This window comes from Anneissia japonica, unplaced genomic scaffold (assembly GCF_011630105.1).
Source record: "Anneissia japonica isolate Jap-2015-1 unplaced genomic scaffold, ASM1163010v1 scaffold287867_len1003013_cov215, whole genome shotgun sequence".
Classification (NCBI taxonomy): domain Eukaryota; kingdom Metazoa; phylum Echinodermata; class Crinoidea; order Comatulida; family Comatulidae; genus Anneissia; species Anneissia japonica.
Window position 1 is genome coordinate 982,170 of NW_022684320.1, and position 21,264 is coordinate 1,003,433.

At 33.4% G+C, this 21,264-nt stretch overlaps 4 protein-coding genes across 4 annotated transcripts in view; 1 reads left to right on the top strand and 3 right to left on the bottom strand.

Moving 5' to 3' along the window:
- Positions 1 to 21,264, top strand: part of LOC117104786 (fibrillin-2-like) — a gene marked incomplete at its 3' end in the record, with an annotated part of 75,503 nt that overhangs the window by 47,656 nt on the left and 6,583 nt on the right. The window contains exons 59-62 of the mRNA XM_033245638.1: positions 464 to 577; positions 4,787 to 4,867; positions 5,472 to 5,611; positions 6,277 to 6,330. Coding sequence (XP_033101529.1) covers positions 464 to 577; positions 4,787 to 4,867; positions 5,472 to 5,611; positions 6,277 to 6,330 — 389 coding nt within the window. The remainder of the gene's footprint in view (positions 1 to 463; positions 578 to 4,786; positions 4,868 to 5,471; positions 5,612 to 6,276; positions 6,331 to 21,264) is intronic.
- LOC117104660 (zinc finger CCHC domain-containing protein 24-like) lies at positions 11,384 to 14,309 on the bottom strand. Its single transcript, XM_033245544.1, has 3 exons — positions 13,849 to 14,309; positions 12,958 to 13,116; positions 11,384 to 12,148 (listed from the first exon to the last, which is right to left on the bottom strand). Exons 1-3 carry the CDS (start codon positions 13,855 to 13,857, stop codon positions 12,032 to 12,034), a joined length of 285 nt encoding a protein of 94 aa, XP_033101435.1. The 5' UTR covers positions 13,858 to 14,309; the 3' UTR covers positions 11,384 to 12,031.
- On the bottom strand, positions 15,193 to 18,030 carry LOC117104670 (zinc finger CCHC domain-containing protein 24-like). Its single transcript, XM_033245556.1, has 3 exons — positions 17,913 to 18,030; positions 17,487 to 17,639; positions 15,193 to 16,745 (listed from the first exon to the last, which is right to left on the bottom strand). Exons 1-3 carry the CDS (start codon positions 17,919 to 17,921, stop codon positions 16,626 to 16,628), a joined length of 282 nt encoding a protein of 93 aa, XP_033101447.1. The 5' UTR covers positions 17,922 to 18,030; the 3' UTR covers positions 15,193 to 16,625.
- Positions 18,880 to 21,264, bottom strand: part of LOC117104651 (zinc finger CCHC domain-containing protein 24-like) — a 3,556-nt gene continuing 1,171 nt past the window's right edge. The window contains exons 2-4 of the mRNA XM_033245533.1: positions 20,101 to 20,191; positions 19,762 to 19,917; positions 18,880 to 19,413 (exon numbers count right to left, since the gene is read on the bottom strand). Coding sequence (XP_033101424.1) covers positions 19,315 to 19,413; positions 19,762 to 19,917; positions 20,101 to 20,191 — 346 coding nt within the window. The 3' untranslated portion in view covers positions 18,880 to 19,314. The remainder of the gene's footprint in view (positions 19,414 to 19,761; positions 19,918 to 20,100; positions 20,192 to 21,264) is intronic.

Below are 21,264 nucleotides of genomic sequence, written 5' to 3' on the forward strand. Positions count from 1 at the left end.
ATAAAATAAAATAAAATAAAATAAAATAAAATAAAATAAAATAAAACTGGGGTAAATGATTGATAATGAATAATAAAAGTAAAATGGGTGGTACATTATTGAGCTTGTTGGTAAAATGATGGGATAGACTCATACCATCATAAGAAGAAGACTCATTAATTTAAAATTAGAAAGAAACTTGTTTTACAGCTTCAGGAATTATTTGTAAAACAATTTTGAAGAAATTACAGTGCCTGTTACTAAATGAGAAGTTCAGAAAAGAAACATATTTGGCTAGAAGTGAGTGAGGGTAGGATTACAGGGGAAGAGTATACAAAAATACATAGCTTTGAAAGTTAGTGCTTATTTTTTGTTATTAATTATTTCATTGTAAATCAGTGTGTTGCTTCGTGTCATGTTCACTGTGTGGTAGGATGCATGTTGTTTTTGAGAAGCTACTAAAGGAACGATTTAAATGTTTCAGATTCCAACGTATGTGAGGGGTCTCCTTGTCAGAATGGGGGAACGTGTATAAATTTAGACACGTTCTACAATTGCGCATGCACTGAGTATTTTGTAGGATTGCAATGTGAAATATGTGAGTCATAAACTGTTTTTACGCTATATATATATCAATAATCTAGATAATAGCAGACTAATTGATAAAGTATTATTAAGTAAACTAATTATTCATCCTAAATATGCTACAGTGTAATTAAATCAAAACCTATTGGTGAAAATGTTCATAAATATATCACATATTATATTAAAGTTTTATAATTCAAATGAAGGATTATATAAAACGTTTGGTTGCCTAATTATACTAATTGCTTAGAAGCTTAATGGTTTTCTATTTATAAAACTTATTGTAGTTATTGTATTTATGTGTATCAATGACATATCATAATAGTTACATTGGAAACCATTTCAGCGCGTTCGTTATGCGAACCATCGCCCTGTAACAGCGGAACCTGCACTGATAATGGCACATCATATGTTTGCACCTGCGAACCTAATTATATCGGCAAAAACTGCGACCTCTGTGAGTTGGGTGCACCATATTTCTGCTAGTGTAAAATGCTATGTTTATTTTCTTCATAATTCTGCCACTTTTTTCCTCCGTATTAGTTTCTTTTAGTTTTAAATGGGTTTCCTCTTGGGCTGATCTTAAAATGTGTTGGTTAATTATGATATTGCTCTCTGCTTACTGTTGAATAACATACTTTTTATTTCAAAGATAGAGGCATGGATAGATAAGCAGGGTAAAGGTACATTTTGCCTTATTATTTGTCGATGTTTATGAGCTATGATATTCTAAGATGCTTTCATTTGTTATGGAATCATAGGTCATAGTTGCAATCAATCATGGTTACCATACCAACCAAATATCAAATAACCAATACTTTGTACATTACTGTATATAAGAGTGTATTGTTATAATGAAGTGATAAGTTTGTAATTGGACTTAAGGACCTGACAAACAAGATTAAAATTGGGTTCAAGTATGACCACTTGTAGTGAATTTTAATTTTGTCAAAATAGGTTAACAAATCTGAAGAACCCTAATAAAAAAGAAAATTTATAAATAAATTGGTTGTGTATTTTCCATATTTATTTCTATTCCTCATTCCATTTAAATTTTGTATATTTTATATGGTTATAATCACACTATTCATTTACAAAATTTTTTCATTTATTATTGCCAATATGTAAAGAAAATAATTGTAAATAATTAGCGGTATCAAGCTAAACAAAATAATTTGACTAAAAGTACACCAAAAAGGAACTGATAATGAGGCAGTGTTGCAATTTAACAAGCTGCAGTGGACTAGATTATAATTATGAATGAGGGTATGCGCATAGAAGACCTATCAAATCGCTATACGGTTTTCTTGTTTTCATATTAAAATTATTTTATCAACATCTCACTTGGAGGTCCTTTAAACTTGAATAGTTTGAAAAGTAAAACGATTTATGAAAACATGTCTGAAAATGTGCCATGCAGTTCAAACCTCAACAGGTAGAATTAAATCTATCCAAAAAAACCACAATCTTTTTATATTGTTTGAGGTACAGTATGACCTTACCTATACTTATTCTCAATTGAAAGCTGCACAGATGAAGTGGTATATACACATACAATTGAGGCATCATAGCGATTCAACTCTACTTAAGCGTGACAATACAAACTAGGATATACAAGGATTTTAACAATTTTCTCACGCTTATAAATATAGGGCTGCAGGATATGGGGATGCATGAGTGAGCCAGTAAAATGCTGAGGAATTTAAGGTTGCTTACTTGCTTGCTTGTCAAAGTGAAGATAGTCTTTGCGTCACCTGCATTTATATAAACTGTATTAAGTCTTTTTTATTGCTTATTTTAAACCTACTTGTTATTGATATTTTTCATTCTTTGATACGGTATTTAGGTTTGTAGCAAACTAGAAAAAATGGATAAATTACATCAGATTGAAAAATGAAATATGGCATACCTTTGTGTAATATTGATCTTAAAGATTGCATGGGTGACTACATTGTGTTTTGTTTACACTTGTCTGACTTAATTTTTCTTGTCTGATGATATGCTCATGAGCATCTGACTCAAACTCTCCTTTCTTCTGGTGTGCTCATGAGCATCCAACTCAAACTCTCTTGTCTTCTGGTGTGCTCATGAGCATCTGACTCAAACTCTTGTCTTCTGGTGTGCTCATGAGCATCTGACTCAAACTCTCTTGTCTTCTGGTGTGCTCATGAGTGTCATACTCATTCTCTCTTCTCTTCTTGTGTGCTCATGAGTGTCTGACTCAAATTCCCTTGTATTCTGGTATGCTCATGAGCATTTAACTCAAACTGTCTTATCCTCTGTTGTGCTCATGAGCATCTGCGTCAAACTTCCTTTTCCTCTGGTGTGCAAATGAGTATCTGTCTCAAACTCTCCTGTCTTCTGGTGTGCTCATTGAGTATTCCTAAATACATCCAACTTTCTCATATCATTCTTCTCTTATTATTTAATCTTTTGTCATAAGTTTGTCTGAATTCCTTTATCTTCCTTAAAACCACTTCTGACTTTTTATGAAGAAAATACAACACTATAAATTTATTTATTTTAAAAAATGATTAAAAGTTTAGATTAAGTGAGAAGTTGGTATGGAAATTACAAAAGGAGTGATGTTGTCTAGGTTATGAAAATTTGACTGATTGTTGTATATATTGCATATGCTATGGGGTTATGTGACTATCTTATGTTGAATGAAAATGTAGCAATTAATGAGTAGAAGTGTTAATGTATATAACACAATTAACAAATAGAACAACAGCTAAAATGCTAATGATATATTATAATTCCACACATTTTCACAATCGCTAGAGTTATTATATAGTGAATTGGGCCTAAATTATGGTATCATTGTTATTATAATGATACATAATAAAATTATTATTATTATTTTATTATTTTATCTTTTTTTTATATTGTAGGCACTTTCAGTACTGTAGTAATTATGTGCATGTCCCTGAATAAGCCTGATGTTCTGATGGTAGCAACCCTCCCTTTTCATTTTAATAAGTTTACATTTTTTTAAGATCCAAGTTTTATTATTTATTTGTTTTTTACCAATTTCCAAGACCAGTGCTTCTACAGTCCGGGAAAATTGTATTTGAATTTGAAAAATAAAATGGAAATGTAATGTGTCATTAAAGTTGTTCTTTATTAGGAATTGTCTATTAAATATGAGTTGCATGTTGCTAACTAATATCTTTTACAGTATATTTGCAATATTATATATATTTATTGAGTAAAAAGAATTGATCTTGGCCTGTATGAAATGGTTAAAGTGTGACTCTGCAAACTAACACAAAGTGGTTTGTATTACTTTGTGAAATCACAAATTTAATTTTTCATTGTACATATTCGTCAAGCACTTTTGTATTTACTGCACAGAAAATCTGTAACAACAACAGTGCGTACTTGAATGCATTTGTCATTTTTATAAACTAACGCAAACTACTAAGATTGTGTTAGTTCATGGTGTGAGCGAAAATTTATGGCAGGGATGCAATTCTTTTTACCAACCTATCTTTGGCTGCTGACAGCTGTGAATGTGGGTTGGATGTTTACCTAATGAATAACTTGCATAGTAACATTTATATTAATTATGATCTGTTACTATAATTAGTTTTGCCTAGAAATTTCAAGATCACTATTCTTTGAAGAGGCATGAAAGTGTACTCAATATTATTTTACTTATCCTTCAATTGACTTTTAGTACTTCGCTATAAGCAATCAATTATGGAAAAAACCGAAAGGTCCACTGATTAATCTCAGATAAGAAAGTATAATACATACTCCAAGTATTGAAATACACGCCATCGTGTTGGGATTCAATATTTCGACATTAATTATGTCATCATCAGGAATCCTGATGATGACATAATTAATGTCGAAATATTGAATCCCAACACGATGGCGTGTATTTCAATACTTGGAGTATGTATTATACTTTCCAATCAATTATGCTTTACTCAAAATAAGCAATATTTTAAAATTAATTGTATAATGGCCTCATGTACATAAATGTATGGCATGGTTTTAAAATAGTGTAATAATAATCCTCATCATTGTCATCAACATTATCATCATAATCATCATCACTCTCATTATCATCATCATAAATCATCATCATCACTCTCATCATCATCATCATAATAATTTTTTCATTATCAGTATCATCATCATTTGTTGTTATTATTGGATGTAATTTTATTTTCACATTGATTAACTATTGTTTGTATTTTTTGTGCAATAGATGAGTCACCAACAGATAATGCTCCGCGACTTGACAGTACTCCACCCAGTGTTATTCGTATATCTGAAAGTGCAACTGTTGGTAAGTTGTTAAAGTCAAATTAAGTAACAGTCTAAAATTGCATTCTCTATCGATGTCCACAGCTAAAATTAGTTCCCTCTATAATTGTCACTGTGTATCTACTTGCTTACTTGACTCTCACAAGGCCTTGGTTAGTAAGAGTTCACTCCAGCTAAAACCTTGTAAAGAAAAATTAAACTGAGGTAGCATTTGTTGTCAAGTAGGTCTGGGGATGAAACCAAATAATTGGTGGGGAACGTTAATTTTGGTTGGCACTATCTTGAGTATGATATAGTGAACAAGGCCACAAAGATTAAGAACATATTCATTTAAAACTATGTTTTACTCTTTTATTTTTTTAATTTTTATTTTTTATACTACTTTATTTAACGAGGGTGACCCAAATAGTAATGCTGACTTAAATGGTCCCTTCACAAACAATATAAATCTGAAAAATACAAAAGCTAATTATATTCAGCATGAAGAGAAAAGTTCAGTAAAGATACAATTTGCAAGACCAAAAGGTAATTAAAAAGAAAGTTAATTTCAGATTATTTTACTCATTATATTTATCTGTTTTGAATGCATTTTTTACTTTTTATCTTTTACTTCTAAATTCATGTAGGGAGTCTGATATTAACTCTTTCTGGTAGTGACCCGGAGGGGGCAACAGTCATCTATGGAATTGATCAACCTGAACCCAACTATCTGTCTGTAGGGCCAGTAGATGGTGAAGTTAGAATCCGTCAGCAACTAGATGCCGAGGTAAGAATTGGACAAATAATCATAATTTACTTTTTTAATATATAGGAAATATACATAATTAATGTTAATCATCACATCATAGTTTAAATTTTGAAATACTTTATTTGAAAAAATAAACCATTTTCCCCTCATTTTCATTTACCCAAAATTCTCCCTGATGGTGACATGGACCTACTTTTTATTTACTTGAAAACAATTATAATTTTTTGTGGAGAAAAGGCAGCATTAAACATCCATGAATGTTAGATGGCTGTCACAGGTTGATTGGAATCCCAATGGGCCTATCTGCTGGACATTAGCTGAGTAGCATGCTGTAGGCAGATAGACCTCTCAGCCGAAGATCGGTTAGCTAAACTTTACCTACCAACACTCAAAGAAAGATGTAGTAGAGACGACTTAATCGAAATGTTTAAAATCATCCACAGTACACTAAAGTTAAGGCACAAGGGCTTGCTAGTAGTGGTTTTTAATATGCTTGAACCTAGAACCTTGAATTTGAAGGCAAGCATCATAACCTTAAGTACAGATATTGTTTATTGTTTTTTATTCACACAGATCATACATGTACCCTGTTTAACCTGTTGTATTTGAATAAATAATAATTTCTATGTTTTCATTTCATGCTAAATAGTTTGAATATAATTATTTAATTGTTTTTATTACAGACTGATTTGTTTTTTCAAGTTGACTTTACTATCAGTGATGGGACTAACCTACCTGTAAGTAGATAGTGTTTATATTTCAAAGAAAACATTAGCATGTCTTGTAGTATACATAAATACATTTTTAAAACTTTATATATTTATGTCAGCTTGTTAGGTCTGCCAAATGAAATATAGATAAATCAAATTACAATGAAGTTAGCAATTTGAGTGTTAAATGAGTAATAACAAAATGTTAGATTTGATTTCTTATATCTCCACCGGAGAAGTTCAAATACATCAAATCACTTGTTTGCATTGTCCCAACAAATTGTGACGAGTAAACAAATTCCACTTGACAACCCTTTTGACACATTTGAATGACTCAAATTGATGAACCCATAATTAGTTGACAATACCGTTCAATCTGCCGAAGCTTGTAAATGATTTGGCACAAGGGTCTGTTAAAAATCACTCAACTATTACTAATTGTGTCCCATTTAGAATAAATCCAGTGAAACATGCAAAGCAACCGTCAACAATAAGTACAAAGCTCACTATTTCTCTAATCAATTTTCAAATCACCTTTTTCCTTTGAATAAACAGAGCCGCAGACAATAACAATATTGAACTACAATTATATATGTATATACCAGAAAAGCTTGTAATTTGTTATGGTTTATTTTTTTTGTAACGACTGCACTATCACTTGTGGTGACACAATGATGGAATCATTGGGTGTGGTCAGTACAACTTTTAACACCTCCATTGGTAGTGCAACAAGTAATAGTTTTTATTAAAATCATATGATAGCCTTTTTTATATCATTTTTATCATTTATATAATTAGATTACATTAGCTTAGTATTTATATAAGTTTTAACTTCTTTATACAATTGTATTGTGTTTATCTATTTTTGAAATAAGATTCTTTGAAAAAATACCTCTTCAGGTTGTACGACAAATTTTAAAACTGAAGGCTATAATTGACATATTAACCGTTTTTGCTATCTATGCATACTATAGCAGTTTGTGCATAATTTTTCTTTTTTATAAACTTAGATTTATAAGTAAATGTCATCTCTTTTTATTAAAATAATAATAATAAATAATATGTCGTTCTTATATAGCGCTTAATGCCTTAACAAAGCCTCTAAGCGCTTCACATTACTACCCCGGTCATTGGATCAAACACATATGGAACACATTGAACACCAAATTAAATTATTAAGTTAAATTATATTGTTATTCCATAATATTGCGGCTAGTAATCAGCGCAGTTGTGTTGGAACCTACCAGGTACCCACTTGTACTCCTGGGTGGAGAGAGGCAACCGTAGATAAAGTGCCTTGCCCAAGGACACAAGCGATCTGCACAGCGAGAGTTTCAAACCCCCGACCTCGAGGTTGGGAGTCCAAGCCACAACCGATGCGCCAACCGCTTCTACTAAGGGAATCACTTGATCGAAAACTACTTCCTGGGTGACATAGCTACAGTATATACACAAAACAAATTTGAATACAAACAAACTTTATATCTGTAGTTTTCTTAACAACCAATCTGTTATTAATTTGATAACTTACTATTTATATATCTTTGTGTTTAAAAATATTAAAAATGTAAGATATTTCATAATACAAATTCTTCAGGAAAATAGTTTATAAAATCTCCGAGTAAAAAATCTTTAATTTTTCTTCACATTTATACAATATAAAGCATTTATCAAAGTTTTTTTATTTGCTATTATTCACTCACCGGCCTCTACCCCGGCCTCTACCCCGGCCTCTACCCCGACCTCTACCCCGACCTCTACGCCGGCGTCGACGTCTGTCTCCAGGTGGCTTGCAGCAGTGTCCAAGTATCTTGCACTTCTCACACAATTTTTGTAGATGTGGCTTCTCTTCTTCCCATTCCCCCTCCTCATCATCATCACCATCATACTCTAGTGGCCTCTATAGAAAATTAAAAAAAATCTATATTTGTGCAATCTAAATCAGATTAAGGATTAAATTTTATGTAAATCGTTACCGCAACAGCCACTGCCGTTTTCGTTGCTGCTGTGGTCATTATCATCATTATTATTATTATTATTATTATTATGAGTTTTACAATCATTAGGCAGATGGGTGCTGTATGTTAGGGAGTACATTGAACCAGGGGTGGCGCCATCGAGGGGTGGCAGGGCCCCCTGTAGGGGAGAGCTGGCCCCTCCCCCTGTTGGGGGGAAAACCACAATTCGTCTGGGAGAAAAAAAAATGCATTTTCTACGTATTAATAGAATCGATTAAATAAGCCTTTGAAACCCTTTAAATTGTCAAAATTTTTGGGGGCTTCGCCAGCTGGACCACTTTTCAATACATTTTAATTGATGCTCGACCACGCCCACTTTGCTCTCATCGGGGAAATCTGCCACCTCGTCGGGGGCATCGTCCCCCCCCCAGTCAGGCAAATCCTGGCGCCACCCCTGCATTGAACTAATATGTTCCTGTCACATCTCAGCTGCTTAGAAGAATATACGCATTTTCTGTTTTCTTAATCAATCAGTCCTCTGGGGATTCTTTCCAACCCCAATAAAATTTCTCAGCCTTCCTGCAAATTCACCACGGCTTCCTGCATGCCTTTAAATTTACTTAATGGTGTACCACTATCTATAATTAGTGAAGTGTGATTTAAAACTGAGGAAAACAATTGGTGTGTTGCAAATTTTTCATTTATGACGGATTGCTTAGCTATGTTTTAAATGTGTTTTAATGATGAAACATACTCACCTGAGTGTAAGGATAAACATTGATCCTGCAAACCATACATTCCTGGCCACAGTCAGCCCAACTGTTGCCGCTCATCCACGTACGTTTGCATTTTGGGCAACGAAATTCGCCAAACGAACGCTTTGAGCCTTGGTATGGAGTTAATCCTTTGCGCTAATCAACCAATCAAACATTATAATTAGTATGCATTTATTTATACATTTAGCAGGTCAATAAAATGCTTTGTACTCTCAAATTAAGAATCACTTCCTTAAAAATTAAAATTGTAATTACACATATGAATTGCTTATATTTAAGTTATTAAATTAAATTTAGAACTCTGAATTAAACAAATTCCCCCCCATCAATTTTTCCAGTATACTTTTGCATAAATCCTTAAATGGACAATAATCAATTTAAGGATTTTTGTAGCAAAATTTAAATGTGAAAACCTACTTTTTTTGTGATGTGCTTCTCTTCGGAATTAATAATTTATTTCATCCTTTCGAATGAGCTATTCAAAATTTTATTTTAAACTTTTGAGGGATTTTCCTGTCTTTTTTTGACTGATTGCACATTCTTAAGGGTCCACTTCTACTATACTATACTTCCCTATATACATCGTTGTCATTAAAGTTCACCTTTTGTTAACCAAACTTTATCTTGTATTATACAGTAATACATTTACTTTATACTAAATATAGTTTATAGTCCATTTACTTTTATTATAGTTCATTTTTTCATAGTATATCACATTTACATTAGTAAGCAACATTTTATATAAAAATCTTTGCATTGTTGTTGACCCATCTTATGTTGTACATACCTGAGGAGACATTTTCTTTCTTGATTCTGTATCATCGCTTGCATAATGTTGTATACCGCTACTGTATGTGTATGTTGTAGATGTAATGCTATGATATATGTAGCTCAAAACAAACTATTATGTTGTGGAATTTCCCATTCATATGACTCAACAGAGTCAAGCTGCATCCTCTAAATACTTGACCCTAACATTTGAATGTTGTTAAGCATGTTTGTTAATCTTTTATCATCAATAATTTTTCAACATTCTGTGGCATGCTGTTGTATGAAAGAATGTCATTTTGTATATAAATTGTTATGAATAATAATGCAAATTAAACATTTAGGACTTTAATATTGTATGTGTACATACAAATGTTGCTGATAATATAATGCACTGGGAATTTCCCAAATGTAGTCACCCAACATCAACAAATTAGATAGTTCTCAGTGATAGCTATACACACAAAGTACACTGGAGTACAGACATACATTTAGGTTATGTATTTTAATCAACTAAATCAGCATAAATTGTTAATGAGAAGAAAAACAATTGCATCCCCTCTCACTCATAAGTTTCAAATAGCCAGCTGTACCACCAACAATAATGTACGGTAAACAAGATTGATTTATTACAAATTAATCAGCAATACACAAACTTAACCTATGACAAGGTTTGTAAATGCTTAAGTTCGGATCTTTTTCTCCACGCTCGTTTTTCCATAATTTTGACTTCTTTTGTCAGAGAAAGAGCAGTAGAGCCTAAAGCTACATTTACACTAGACACAATTACGACACGACAACAACACGATACAGATGCGCGCAGTGTTGAAGCATACAAATTTGTCGTGTCGTAATCATGTCTAGTGCAAATGTAGCTTTAGATGTAACTTAAAGCCCCATTCCTGGCAAAATTTCACTAGAAAATAATTTTTTTTGAAAAAAAAATGCATATGCATTACTCTAATTATTATAAACAATGGAAAAATATTGGCATAAATTTTAGTTTTACGCAAAAGAATAAAAAAAATGAGGTCGTTTTTATGTGTAATAACAGAACCTATATCAAGGTAAGGCTAGGCCTAACAGTGTTGGATAGGCTAATGTTTCCGGCGCCTACTATATTTCTTCACAGACCTATCGCAAAATCAAACATAAAAAATTCATCCGCATTAATTTCTTGTGTGGAACACAAAAAAATCAACTTTCAGTCTTATTTTACATTTTTTTCATTCTTAGGAATCTCTAAATTCAGTTAAACTAGCAATTTCATATTATATTTATAAATCTTTATAACGTATATAAAAATCAGATTTTTCTTAACAACTGAAATTTTGCCGGGGCTTTAATTTAATATTACTATTAGAATTTGAAAATTCAAATATACATACACACACGCACGCACGCACACCCCCCCACCCCCTGACACACACACACACACATGTGTGTGTATTTATATTTTAAATTTTAAGAAAATGAAGATTCCACATTTGCTTCAATAAATAAAATGTAAAAACACAGCAATATATATATATATCAAAACTACAGTAATAATAGTAATAATAATAATAATAATAATAACAATAATAATAACAATAATAATATTTTAATAGTATCTTAATTAATATACTAATATTAACTCACTGTACATAATTTTAGTATCAAACGTCATGACACACACTCACGACCTAAGCAGGATTGTCTGCAGTGTGAAAAACATAATTTTTGTATTCAAAGAACAAATTCAAAGATGAGGTGATTTCATATTAGTAATTGTACTAATTTTTTTACAAAAACACCTTTTACATTTTCATTCAAGTAAAATAGTAACTTGCAAAACGTTCTGAATATTAATGTTATTGTGACACTAATTGAATGTTGGCATGTAATGATAACATACAAACATTAATGATTATTAGTAATTTTAATGCTGGTTCTGTCATTTATGACCAGGTCTAGATGCCAGCGTCACTCATGCAACTGTGAATACTGTCCTGGCGGGCCTTGCACTTTAAATTGGTGGGGAACGCTGTGGTGGTGTTTGTTTCGTCTGCATTGTTTTATTTTTGTTTCTCATTATTCCGGTTGTCTTTTTGGTGAAGTATTTCATAGCTACTGTTTATTAATAAATATACAACAAAAACCCCGCTCTGATCTTCATGAAATAGCGCTATTTAAGTGCTGTAATGTGTGATGTGCCAGTATCCACACTTGTTGTATTTTGCTTGGCTAGAAACGTCTAGCATTACCTCTGCAGCAACGTCCAAGCTTCTTGCACTTCTCACACAAGTGCTCTGGGTGTGGTGCACTTAGGTTCCCCTCATCACCACTGAACTTCAGCGCCCTCTAGAGAAAATAAACCAGAGCGAAATATTTTAAATTTCGGGTGCCAGTCCCTAATTGCAATTTTATAGTTGTTTTGTTCAGGGGTCCCAGTTCAGACTAATACAGGCACATTTTTTCATTATTATTTAACGTGTGACATACTGTAGCCTAAATCACAAACAGAATTTTCCTGACACTTTCGACAATGAGGGGTTGGTCTATCTGATTTGGGAATTTTCCTGCCTCCATGTTCTTCTTGCTGGCACCTCCTCTGATTAAAAAAACATAAGGCCAGAATTCTCAAAAGTATTCTATAATCATTAAAATCAATGCCAACTATGCATGTAGTACTTTAGACATCGGGTGGGGGGGGGGTGCTTTAATGAGCAGCTTAGCTCAGTTGGCTAAACTGGTAGTAGCCACTGTGTGTGTGCGCTGAACCGTGGAGATCTCTTGGTCCCCGGTTCAATTCCCATCGCTGCTCTCCTTGTATTTCAGCTGGAGGGCTAAAATGCAAGTTGCAATAGCGCACCGTCTTTCAGGCGAGACCTTAAAGTCGTTGGTCCCCTGAGCATTGTGGTCCATGTGCACGTTAAAGTCAGGCTCCAGTGGAAAAAAAAATTTGATATGTTGTAGATCTGACTTTTCTAAGACAGAAAAAAGTTGTTTGATGACAAACTGGGGAATGGTTAATGAGATTGAATATTTAACATCTAGGGGAAGAAGGTGGAAAAAATGGTGGTTATGCCCCCTTTTCCCCCAATTTTTAAATATTAAAAAATCACACAATTGATTTTTCACTGATAAACTTGATAATAGTTTAAACTTACCTGGGAATGGGGGTAGACATTAATGTTGCAAGTCTGACATTCCTGGCCACAGTCGGCCCAACTGTTGCCGCTCATCCATGTACGACCGCAGTCAGGACACTCAAATTCACCAAACACACGATTTGTGCCTTGGTATGGAGTTAACCCCTTGCCGATGCGCTAATAAGAAAATCATTGTTATAACTATTTACAATTTTTTTTGTATGATTGATGTTTGTATATTATTATTGGATTCTGTATTTTTTTTATTTCTTTCCACTTAACAAGATGAAATGACTTTTTATGAATTCACTTTATACACCTTAGAGGGCGCATTTCTTAATGTTATTATTAAATGATACCTTACCATAATAACCTATGTACAAATTGAACAATTCAAATGCTGTAAGTAGACACAGCCTATGAATATACAGTAGTACATTTACTCAGTGGCAGGGCTAGCAGGAGTTGGGGGTGGGGAATTCCCGTCGGACAAGAATGGAACCCCATTGTGGGATGCCACGCCTAGATCGTCGGAATGAAAATATTTATTTGCCAATCCAAACAAACTTATTGTCAATCAATCAATCCCTAATACTGTGGTCTGAAAACACAATTTTTGGCCATACAAACCATTAAATCTCTCCCCATAAGCCCCACCAGGAATTTTGTTCCGGCATTCTGACCAAGGCTCTTGGCGGCCCCTTTGGTTCGGATCCCCTGTCAATAAATTTCTTGAGCCGTCACTGCATTTACCATAGCCATTAATTATAATTTATATACACATAGAACACATTCTTGCGATAATGGAACTGTTAACAGGTAACACCTCCAGTGCATGCTAATTGTAAAATTTAAATTTAACTATTCTCTATATAATCCCTATGTGAATCATCCTATAGTTATGCATACCTTAGACATATTTCCTTGGTTGGTTCTCTTCAGCTGTATAATGTTGTACTCCTGTCACTTTTGCCACAAAATTATAATTATTTACGAATATATAGCTCAAGTGGGGAAAACCCAGTATGTTTTGGAATTTCCCATTCACATGACAGACTTGCTGCTAGCATTCAAATGCTGTACACGTAAAATACCTTTGATAATGTTCCCTTCAGTAATAATCACTCATTGCTACATGGTATGGTTTGATGATGTCAGTAAGAATTGTCTATGCTTCATTAAAATAATGATATACAATATCATATACACCTAACCAATTTACTGTAGATATGTGTGCATGAATGTTAATGAAGTGATGGCATGCTGGAATTTCCCGGACTTTGTTTCTGCTTCATTAAGCATCACCTATAAGGTCTCTTTTTTTTCAAATATTGAGTTAAAAATTATGAAAGAAATGTGGTTTTAGTATCAGTGGGGATTAAAATAATATGATAATTGTTAATGTTGATTATACAGTGATGAAGAGTTGGATAATTTTGTCGTTATAATTATGAAACAAAGTCCTTTTTGGCATTTCAAAAATTTTATCATTGACAAAAAATGGTTTCTGATTCCTTGATTTTGGTTTCCATTCCACTATCACCGCCTCAACAAAGTCCAAAATCACAGTAGAAGATCTGTCTTCAACCAGATGTCTGTAGGTCCCAGGTTGAAGGTACATCTTTTAGGTGTAAGCTGAATGTGGCATTGTTGTTGCAGATTTGGACTTGATGTACTGATTCCGTTCACCACAGCGTTAGTGCTGTTTAAGAGGACCGCCGCGGGTAGGCTTCAGGATGACCCCAAAATTATATTGATGATAAACAATCCTTTTAAACAATAAATAAGAAACATTCTTCATGTGTAGGCATGATTTAGACATGGTCATCAACTGACGCGATTCTATGGAGAACACAGAGCCACGAAGCGACAGATTCTTTTTAATAATGATCCATTCAGACTGCCACTGACAATCAGCAGAGGCATTAGATTCATCGTTCAACTGTCATACGACTCAGTGATAGAGTGCCCAGCTTTAAGGACAAGATTAGCAGTACAGTAGATTCAGGAATAAAAAGAACCACAAGTGGCTAATTTTATTCTTATACCTGATTAAAAAAAAATGTTATTGCATCCCCTGCTACGTTATGTCTTTGTCAGTTATGTCTCTGAAAGAAGGGAACGTCGGCATCAAACTACAAGTACTGGTACCGGTAGCTGTTATGGGTATGCAGGCTATTTTTTCCTTGGGAACTGGACGAACCCACCCTGCCGAGTTCACCATTTCAATTAAATCGTAATCACTAAAAGAAATGACGTTTCTAACATTTAATCATCAAAATCTACGTTTATGGCTAAGGTTCTGAATGCTATTAAGTTTGATAATCTTATCTGTAATTTATAAACATTCTATGGCATGCTGTTGTATGAAAGAATGTCATACTTGTATGTAAACTGTCATGAATGATAATACACATAGACGATTTAGGCCTTCAATATTTAATGTTTATATAGTGTTATAGTAAATGTTTACATAAAAATGTTGGTGATAAGATTGTACACTGGGATTTCCCAAATGTCATCATCCAGTGTCAACAAATTATACATACACAAGATCGTGATGCATCAGTATATCTAATGAAATGTGGGGTAGGCCTACATGATCAGTATATCTAATGAAATGTGGGGTAGGCCTACATGATCAGTATATCTAATGAAATGTGGGGTAGGCCTACATGATCAATATATCTAATGAAATGTGGGGTAGGCCTACATGATCAGTATATCTAATGAAATGTGGGGTAGGCCTACATGATCAGTATATCTAATGAAAAGTGGGGTAGGCGTACATGATCAGTATATCTAATGAAATGTGGGGTAGGCCTACATGATCAGTATATCTAATGAAATGTGGGGTAGGCCTACACGATCAGTATATCTAATGAAATGTGGGGTAGACCTACATGATCTTTTCCCTCTAAAAGTATTCTCCCTCCCCCTGGAACCCCAATAAAAAGTTACTAAAAGCAATAAAATTAGTTAATAGCCTCAAATCATCTTCTCCTAGCTGCACTATCTTACTTTCCCATTCTGCCCCTTCAACCAGCTTCAACCAGCCCTCATGTACCCCAAGTAGATACATCACAGTTGGGATATGGTGTACATTTATATATGAAGAATAATCAATCAAGACTACAAATTCTTAATAAAAATTATGTTTAAACTGTGAGTGCACCTGGAGCAACTTTTTATGTACAACAAATCTGCTGTAATATATGAATTATTAGCATTTAGTATAAAAAGTAACTTAATGGAAAAATTTAGAATTAACCATAATGTGGGACGTGAGAATTTGGTAATTTTCCTGTCTATTTCAATCATATGGTACTGCTTATAGACAAGATTTCCTACTCCACTACAAAACATCCATTCACAGAAGCCTTAGTGAAGAGAGCCTATATCTTGTGTTGACTTTTAGAGTGATCTAGATAGTGCCACCACATGCCCCTCCCCACCAACACCAATATTGCTAACCTGCATCAAACTTTTTAATTAATCATAAGTCTGTAATAGCAAGTGTAAAATATTGCTAAACATTATTAGAAACACAGTATATCAAATTTTCATCCTCAAAAAGTCAAATAATATCAAATTGTATTATAATTTCTGGATAATGATCTTAATATGATGCTAATATTTCTAGCATTGTGATTGGTTGTTATCCACTGTTGTTGCGATTTGATGGGTTAGTATCGTCTGCCACCAAAACCTCCTCTGCAATTTCCGTGCTTCTTGCATTTCTCACACAAGTGTGCTGGGTGTGGCTCATTCATGTTCCCCTCTGCTCCAGTAAATTTTAGTTTTCTCTACAGAAAAAAAAAAAAAAAAAAAAAAAAGTGCAATTTTTTTTGGATTGAGTAGCAATTAAAATTAATTTTCGATTTATGAAATATGTCAAATGGGGGTCCTAGTGAGGTCTATTGTTACTGATAGTTTTATTGGTATTGTTTTATAATTATATAATATGTAATATAATAATATTTAGTATAATTTTTTCTATAATAGAAATAATCATGTTTAAATATAAGTAGTATTCTACAAGTCTTGACTGATCTTGTATGAAATAAATGTTTTAGGCTTATGTGTTAGGCTTACAGGTATACTTGAAAATGATAATGTTGTCTGTAATTTAAGTAATAAATTAGGTTTAATATTTTCTAGTACTAACATTATTGACAGCTCCCGAAACTGGCCTATCCTATTGTTTAAAGAAGCGTTTGCTATACGTAGACTACACCCTTTGCTTAACAATGGGTTCAGAGCTTCAAAGGAGCTTTCTTTATTTTTGTAGGTAGCTTTGATCAGTAGAGTAAGAATGCTTTGATCTTTTGTTTAAATCACTATGTCACCAGAGGTAATGTTTTGATTGGTTAAACACTTTTGGTGCTAGTGCATTATAAGCTTGCTAATATGGATAATTTTTTCATTCCTGATGATGACATTAATGTCGAAATATTGAATCCCAACACGATGGCGTGCATTTCAATACTTGGAGCATGTATTATCCTTTCATAAATGATTTAAGTTGTACAAAAAAGCTGACTCACCTGGGTGTAAGGGTAGACATTAATCTTGCAATTCTTACATTCCTGACCAAAATCAGCCCAACTGTTGCCACTCATCCACCTACGATTGCATTTTGGGCAACGAAATTCACCAAACATGCGCTTTGAGCCTTGGTATAGTGTTAAACCCTTGCCCTAATAAAAAAATCATATGTGATTATTACAACTTATACTATAGAATATTGCATGTTTACTATGGTACATACAGTATGTACCATAGTAAATATTGCATGTTTACTATGGTACATACTGTATTTAACAGCAACATGAGTAATGTAGACTATGCATCTTAAAGCAGTCAATATCTATATACTAGGCAAGTTAATTATGCAGCTAAATTTTACCCCCTAAGCTATTCTCTAAATCATCCTGGGCATTACTACCGATCCATCCTATAGTTGTGCATACCTGAGACATATTTCCTTTCGTGGTTCTCTTCAGCTACAGTATATAATGTTGTACACCGAGTCCTGTGTATCTATGGCACAAATTATAATTATTACTTATTTATAAAGCTCAAATGGGAAAAAACCAGATTGTTTTTGGAATTTCCCATTCATATGATTGAGTTGCATAGTAGTTGTTAGGGGCAAATCGTTGTTGACATTGCATTATCTAAGTTTAGATAAATAATAATAATGATATTTACACCTGATAGTAAATTGTTCTTGGTATTGATTCCCGCTGCTGCTGCCGCCGACTGCTCCACAAAATGATTAATGATGATAAACGTTTTCTTAGAAATGTAGATGAGATTTCATGCTTTCCAGATTTAGTGTCCGCTTCTTTTTAAGATATTGAGAGATGAAAAAAAAATGTGGTTGATGGATAAGAAAAATATTTGGTTGATGATAATAATAATAATGGTAGACTTATATAGCGCATTATAATGAGACCTTTATGCACTTCACATTAGCATTACCCCGGTCATTGGATTAAACGCCTAAGGAACACAAAGTCAAGCTCCCTGGGGCGTATTCTATAACGTTGCAGCAGCTAATCAGTGCATTTTGCATTTTAACCCTACAGGTACCCACTTATACTCCTGTGTCTACAATAATTGACAGTGGGTACTGTAATTGAAAACAAAAGTTGAGGTTGGGAAAAACCATTCCGGATGCGCCAAACCACTTCTATATGATGGTGATTAAGGATATGGTAACAGGTATTGATGATGAAATTATGAAGAGGTTGATATTGCTGATTTTTTAAACCAATATATATATATATGCACCTTTTGGGCTGTATCTAATTATATTGTCAATAGTAAAGTTTTAATGATGTTGATTCCCACTGCCACTGCCTACTCCACAATGTGAATAATGATGTTAAAAAATCTTGGTAAACAATAAAAAGAGGCTAAATTTTATGCATGTTTAAGATTTATTGGCATTTTCACTTTGAACAGTGTTAGGAAGAGTAGATAAAGGAATACATGTGGCGATGGAATATTTTAACCACGCTTTCAGTGCTGCATTACGTCCCTGTCAATGTGTAATGTTCATAATATAAAAACAAACGATGCAGAATTTTTGCAAAGCAGATACAATACAAGATACTTAGCAATGGATCTGTGAGCCTGCTATGATTGGCTTTGAACCCATGATAAGTTATTTATTAAAAACTCCAAAATAATAATATGATGTAGTAAAAATTTTCATTCAAAATTTAAATCATCAATCTATTCAACTATATTTAGACATGAAAAGCCTAATTAACCAAAAGCCTGTTCTATTCTATATCTAAGTTGAAGCAGTGTTAACAATTAATTAGTTGTATAGCTATTAATTAGCCTGTTGCTGCATTTGATTCAGTTTTTACAGGAGTGACCAAGTTGCTTGCACTTCTCACACAGATGCTCAGGATGCTGTTCCTGATTGTAACTAGTGTTACCTGGTTTTAGCTCCTCCTAAGGAAAAAACATAGATAAATTTAGTGTTTTATATTTAATTCTTCCTTAAATTTATTGAACAATATTTAAAGAGAATAGCCCGGAATTTGACTCAAAAATTCCCTCAGCTAGCTAGACATACCATTATAATGTATAAACACTTTTAAGACTAACTTGTACAAAGTCTAATCTACTTTAATTAATCTATAATACAGTACCTACTCTGAATAGAGAATGAAACACATTATAATTCAGATTTAAATAGTTTCAAAATTTGTATTTTGCACCTGAATTTCAACTGCTTTGTTTAACTTCAAATATATATTTTCCAACCATTTAGATCAAAATGAATAAAATCCATCTCACCTGATGATAAGGGTAAACATTAATCCTGCATGTCTTGCATTCCTGGCCCATGTTAGCCCAACTGTTGGCACTTGACCAAGTCCGATTACATTTTGGACATTTGAAATTTCCAAAAGCCCGCTTCTTGCCTTGGTATGGAGTTTTGCCTGTGTCTTTCTGTTTTAAAATTAGAATATCATAATATCAACAGTTTGGTAGTTAATTTAGTTTACAGACTATAAATTCAGTTATCAAAAATAAAATGAAGTGCTTTTAAGCAAATGCAAATATTGTAAAAATACATTTGCATTATTTTAAGTATTGACAGTCACTTAAGTTTACACTAAGTGTTTAATTTACCTTGGGAGCCATGTTGTTAGTATTGATAGAGTAGTGAAGATAATGCTTTAAGATTGTCCTTAGTTGTAGGCTTCCCAGTCGATTGTGGACGCTATAGAAAAAGTGCAACATATTATAATGTATTATCACATGCGGGTTGTAGAACCCGTATGTTTGGAATTTCCAAACATACGACTTTTTAGTTCCTATGCATGTAATGCAATAGGAACTATTGTAATCACTCTTGCTATTTCCTATGTTTTTTATTGTGTGTATGGCTTATGTCATCCCGTGGAAATTTCGTGATCATTTTTTTTTTTTTAAATTATATGCTTTGAAGTATGCTGAATCGAATAAAATGAGTCGCCAATTTTTTTACGCTTATCTTCATATGCAAATTAGCTGAATATGCAAATTAGGTCTGAAAATGTAGGGTACTTATATCTTGGTAACCACAAGTCGCAGAAAGTTGCTTCTTTATTAAAGTTGTTCAGAACATGCATGTTTCTATTTACCCTAATGGAACATTTTCTTCAAAAATGACCGGAAGTGCCATTTTGCCGACCTTATTAGCATAAATATGCAAATTAGGGGTGGAAATATAGGGAGCCCACTGGCTGTAGAGAGTTGTTTTTGTAACAAAATGTGTATAATATGCATATTCATATTATTATTGAATAATTCCTCAAAAAATTACATGAAATTACCGCCATTGACCCTATATTTGTATGGTTTCTATATCTTCTTCATAAACTTGGATTTCGGACTGAAATTAATCAGCCACCGCTGTTTGTTGTTCAATGGCTGTGTGGTTGAAAATTATTTACAAACAAACTGACTTTTCTACCGAAACGATCGGTATCCCCGGTCGAGAAGAAAAACGGGGGGTGGGGCGGGGAAGAAAAAGTTATGTATTTTTATGATATATTAGAAGACACTAAAATCGATTAAATAAGCCTTTGAAATTTTCGAAATTTCCGGGGTTTCAACTCTGAAACAATTTCAGAAACTTTGAGCGACACCCGGCCACGCCCACTTATGCTCTCGTTGCCCACCACGTCGGAGACATCGTACCCCCATCAGCCAAATCCTGCCGCTACCGGTCCCGTTCAGAAATAAAATTAATTCACTTAGTTTTGTATTGATGCTCTTACTTCGTCATGAACGGAAGGAAACTGTTTGAAA

Excerpts from the sequence above, each read along its gene's own strand:
- LOC117104660 (XM_033245544.1), bottom strand. Across the intron at positions 12,149-12,957 it reads ATGTCTACCCCCATTCCCAG|AGGGCGCTGAAGTTCAGTGG; the intron begins GTAAGTTTAAAC and ends TATTTTCTCTAG.
- LOC117104670 (XM_033245556.1), bottom strand. Across the intron at positions 16,746-17,486 it reads ATGTCTACCCTTACACCCAG|AGAAAACTAAAATTTACTGG; the intron begins GTGAGTCAGCTT and ends TTTTTTCTGTAG.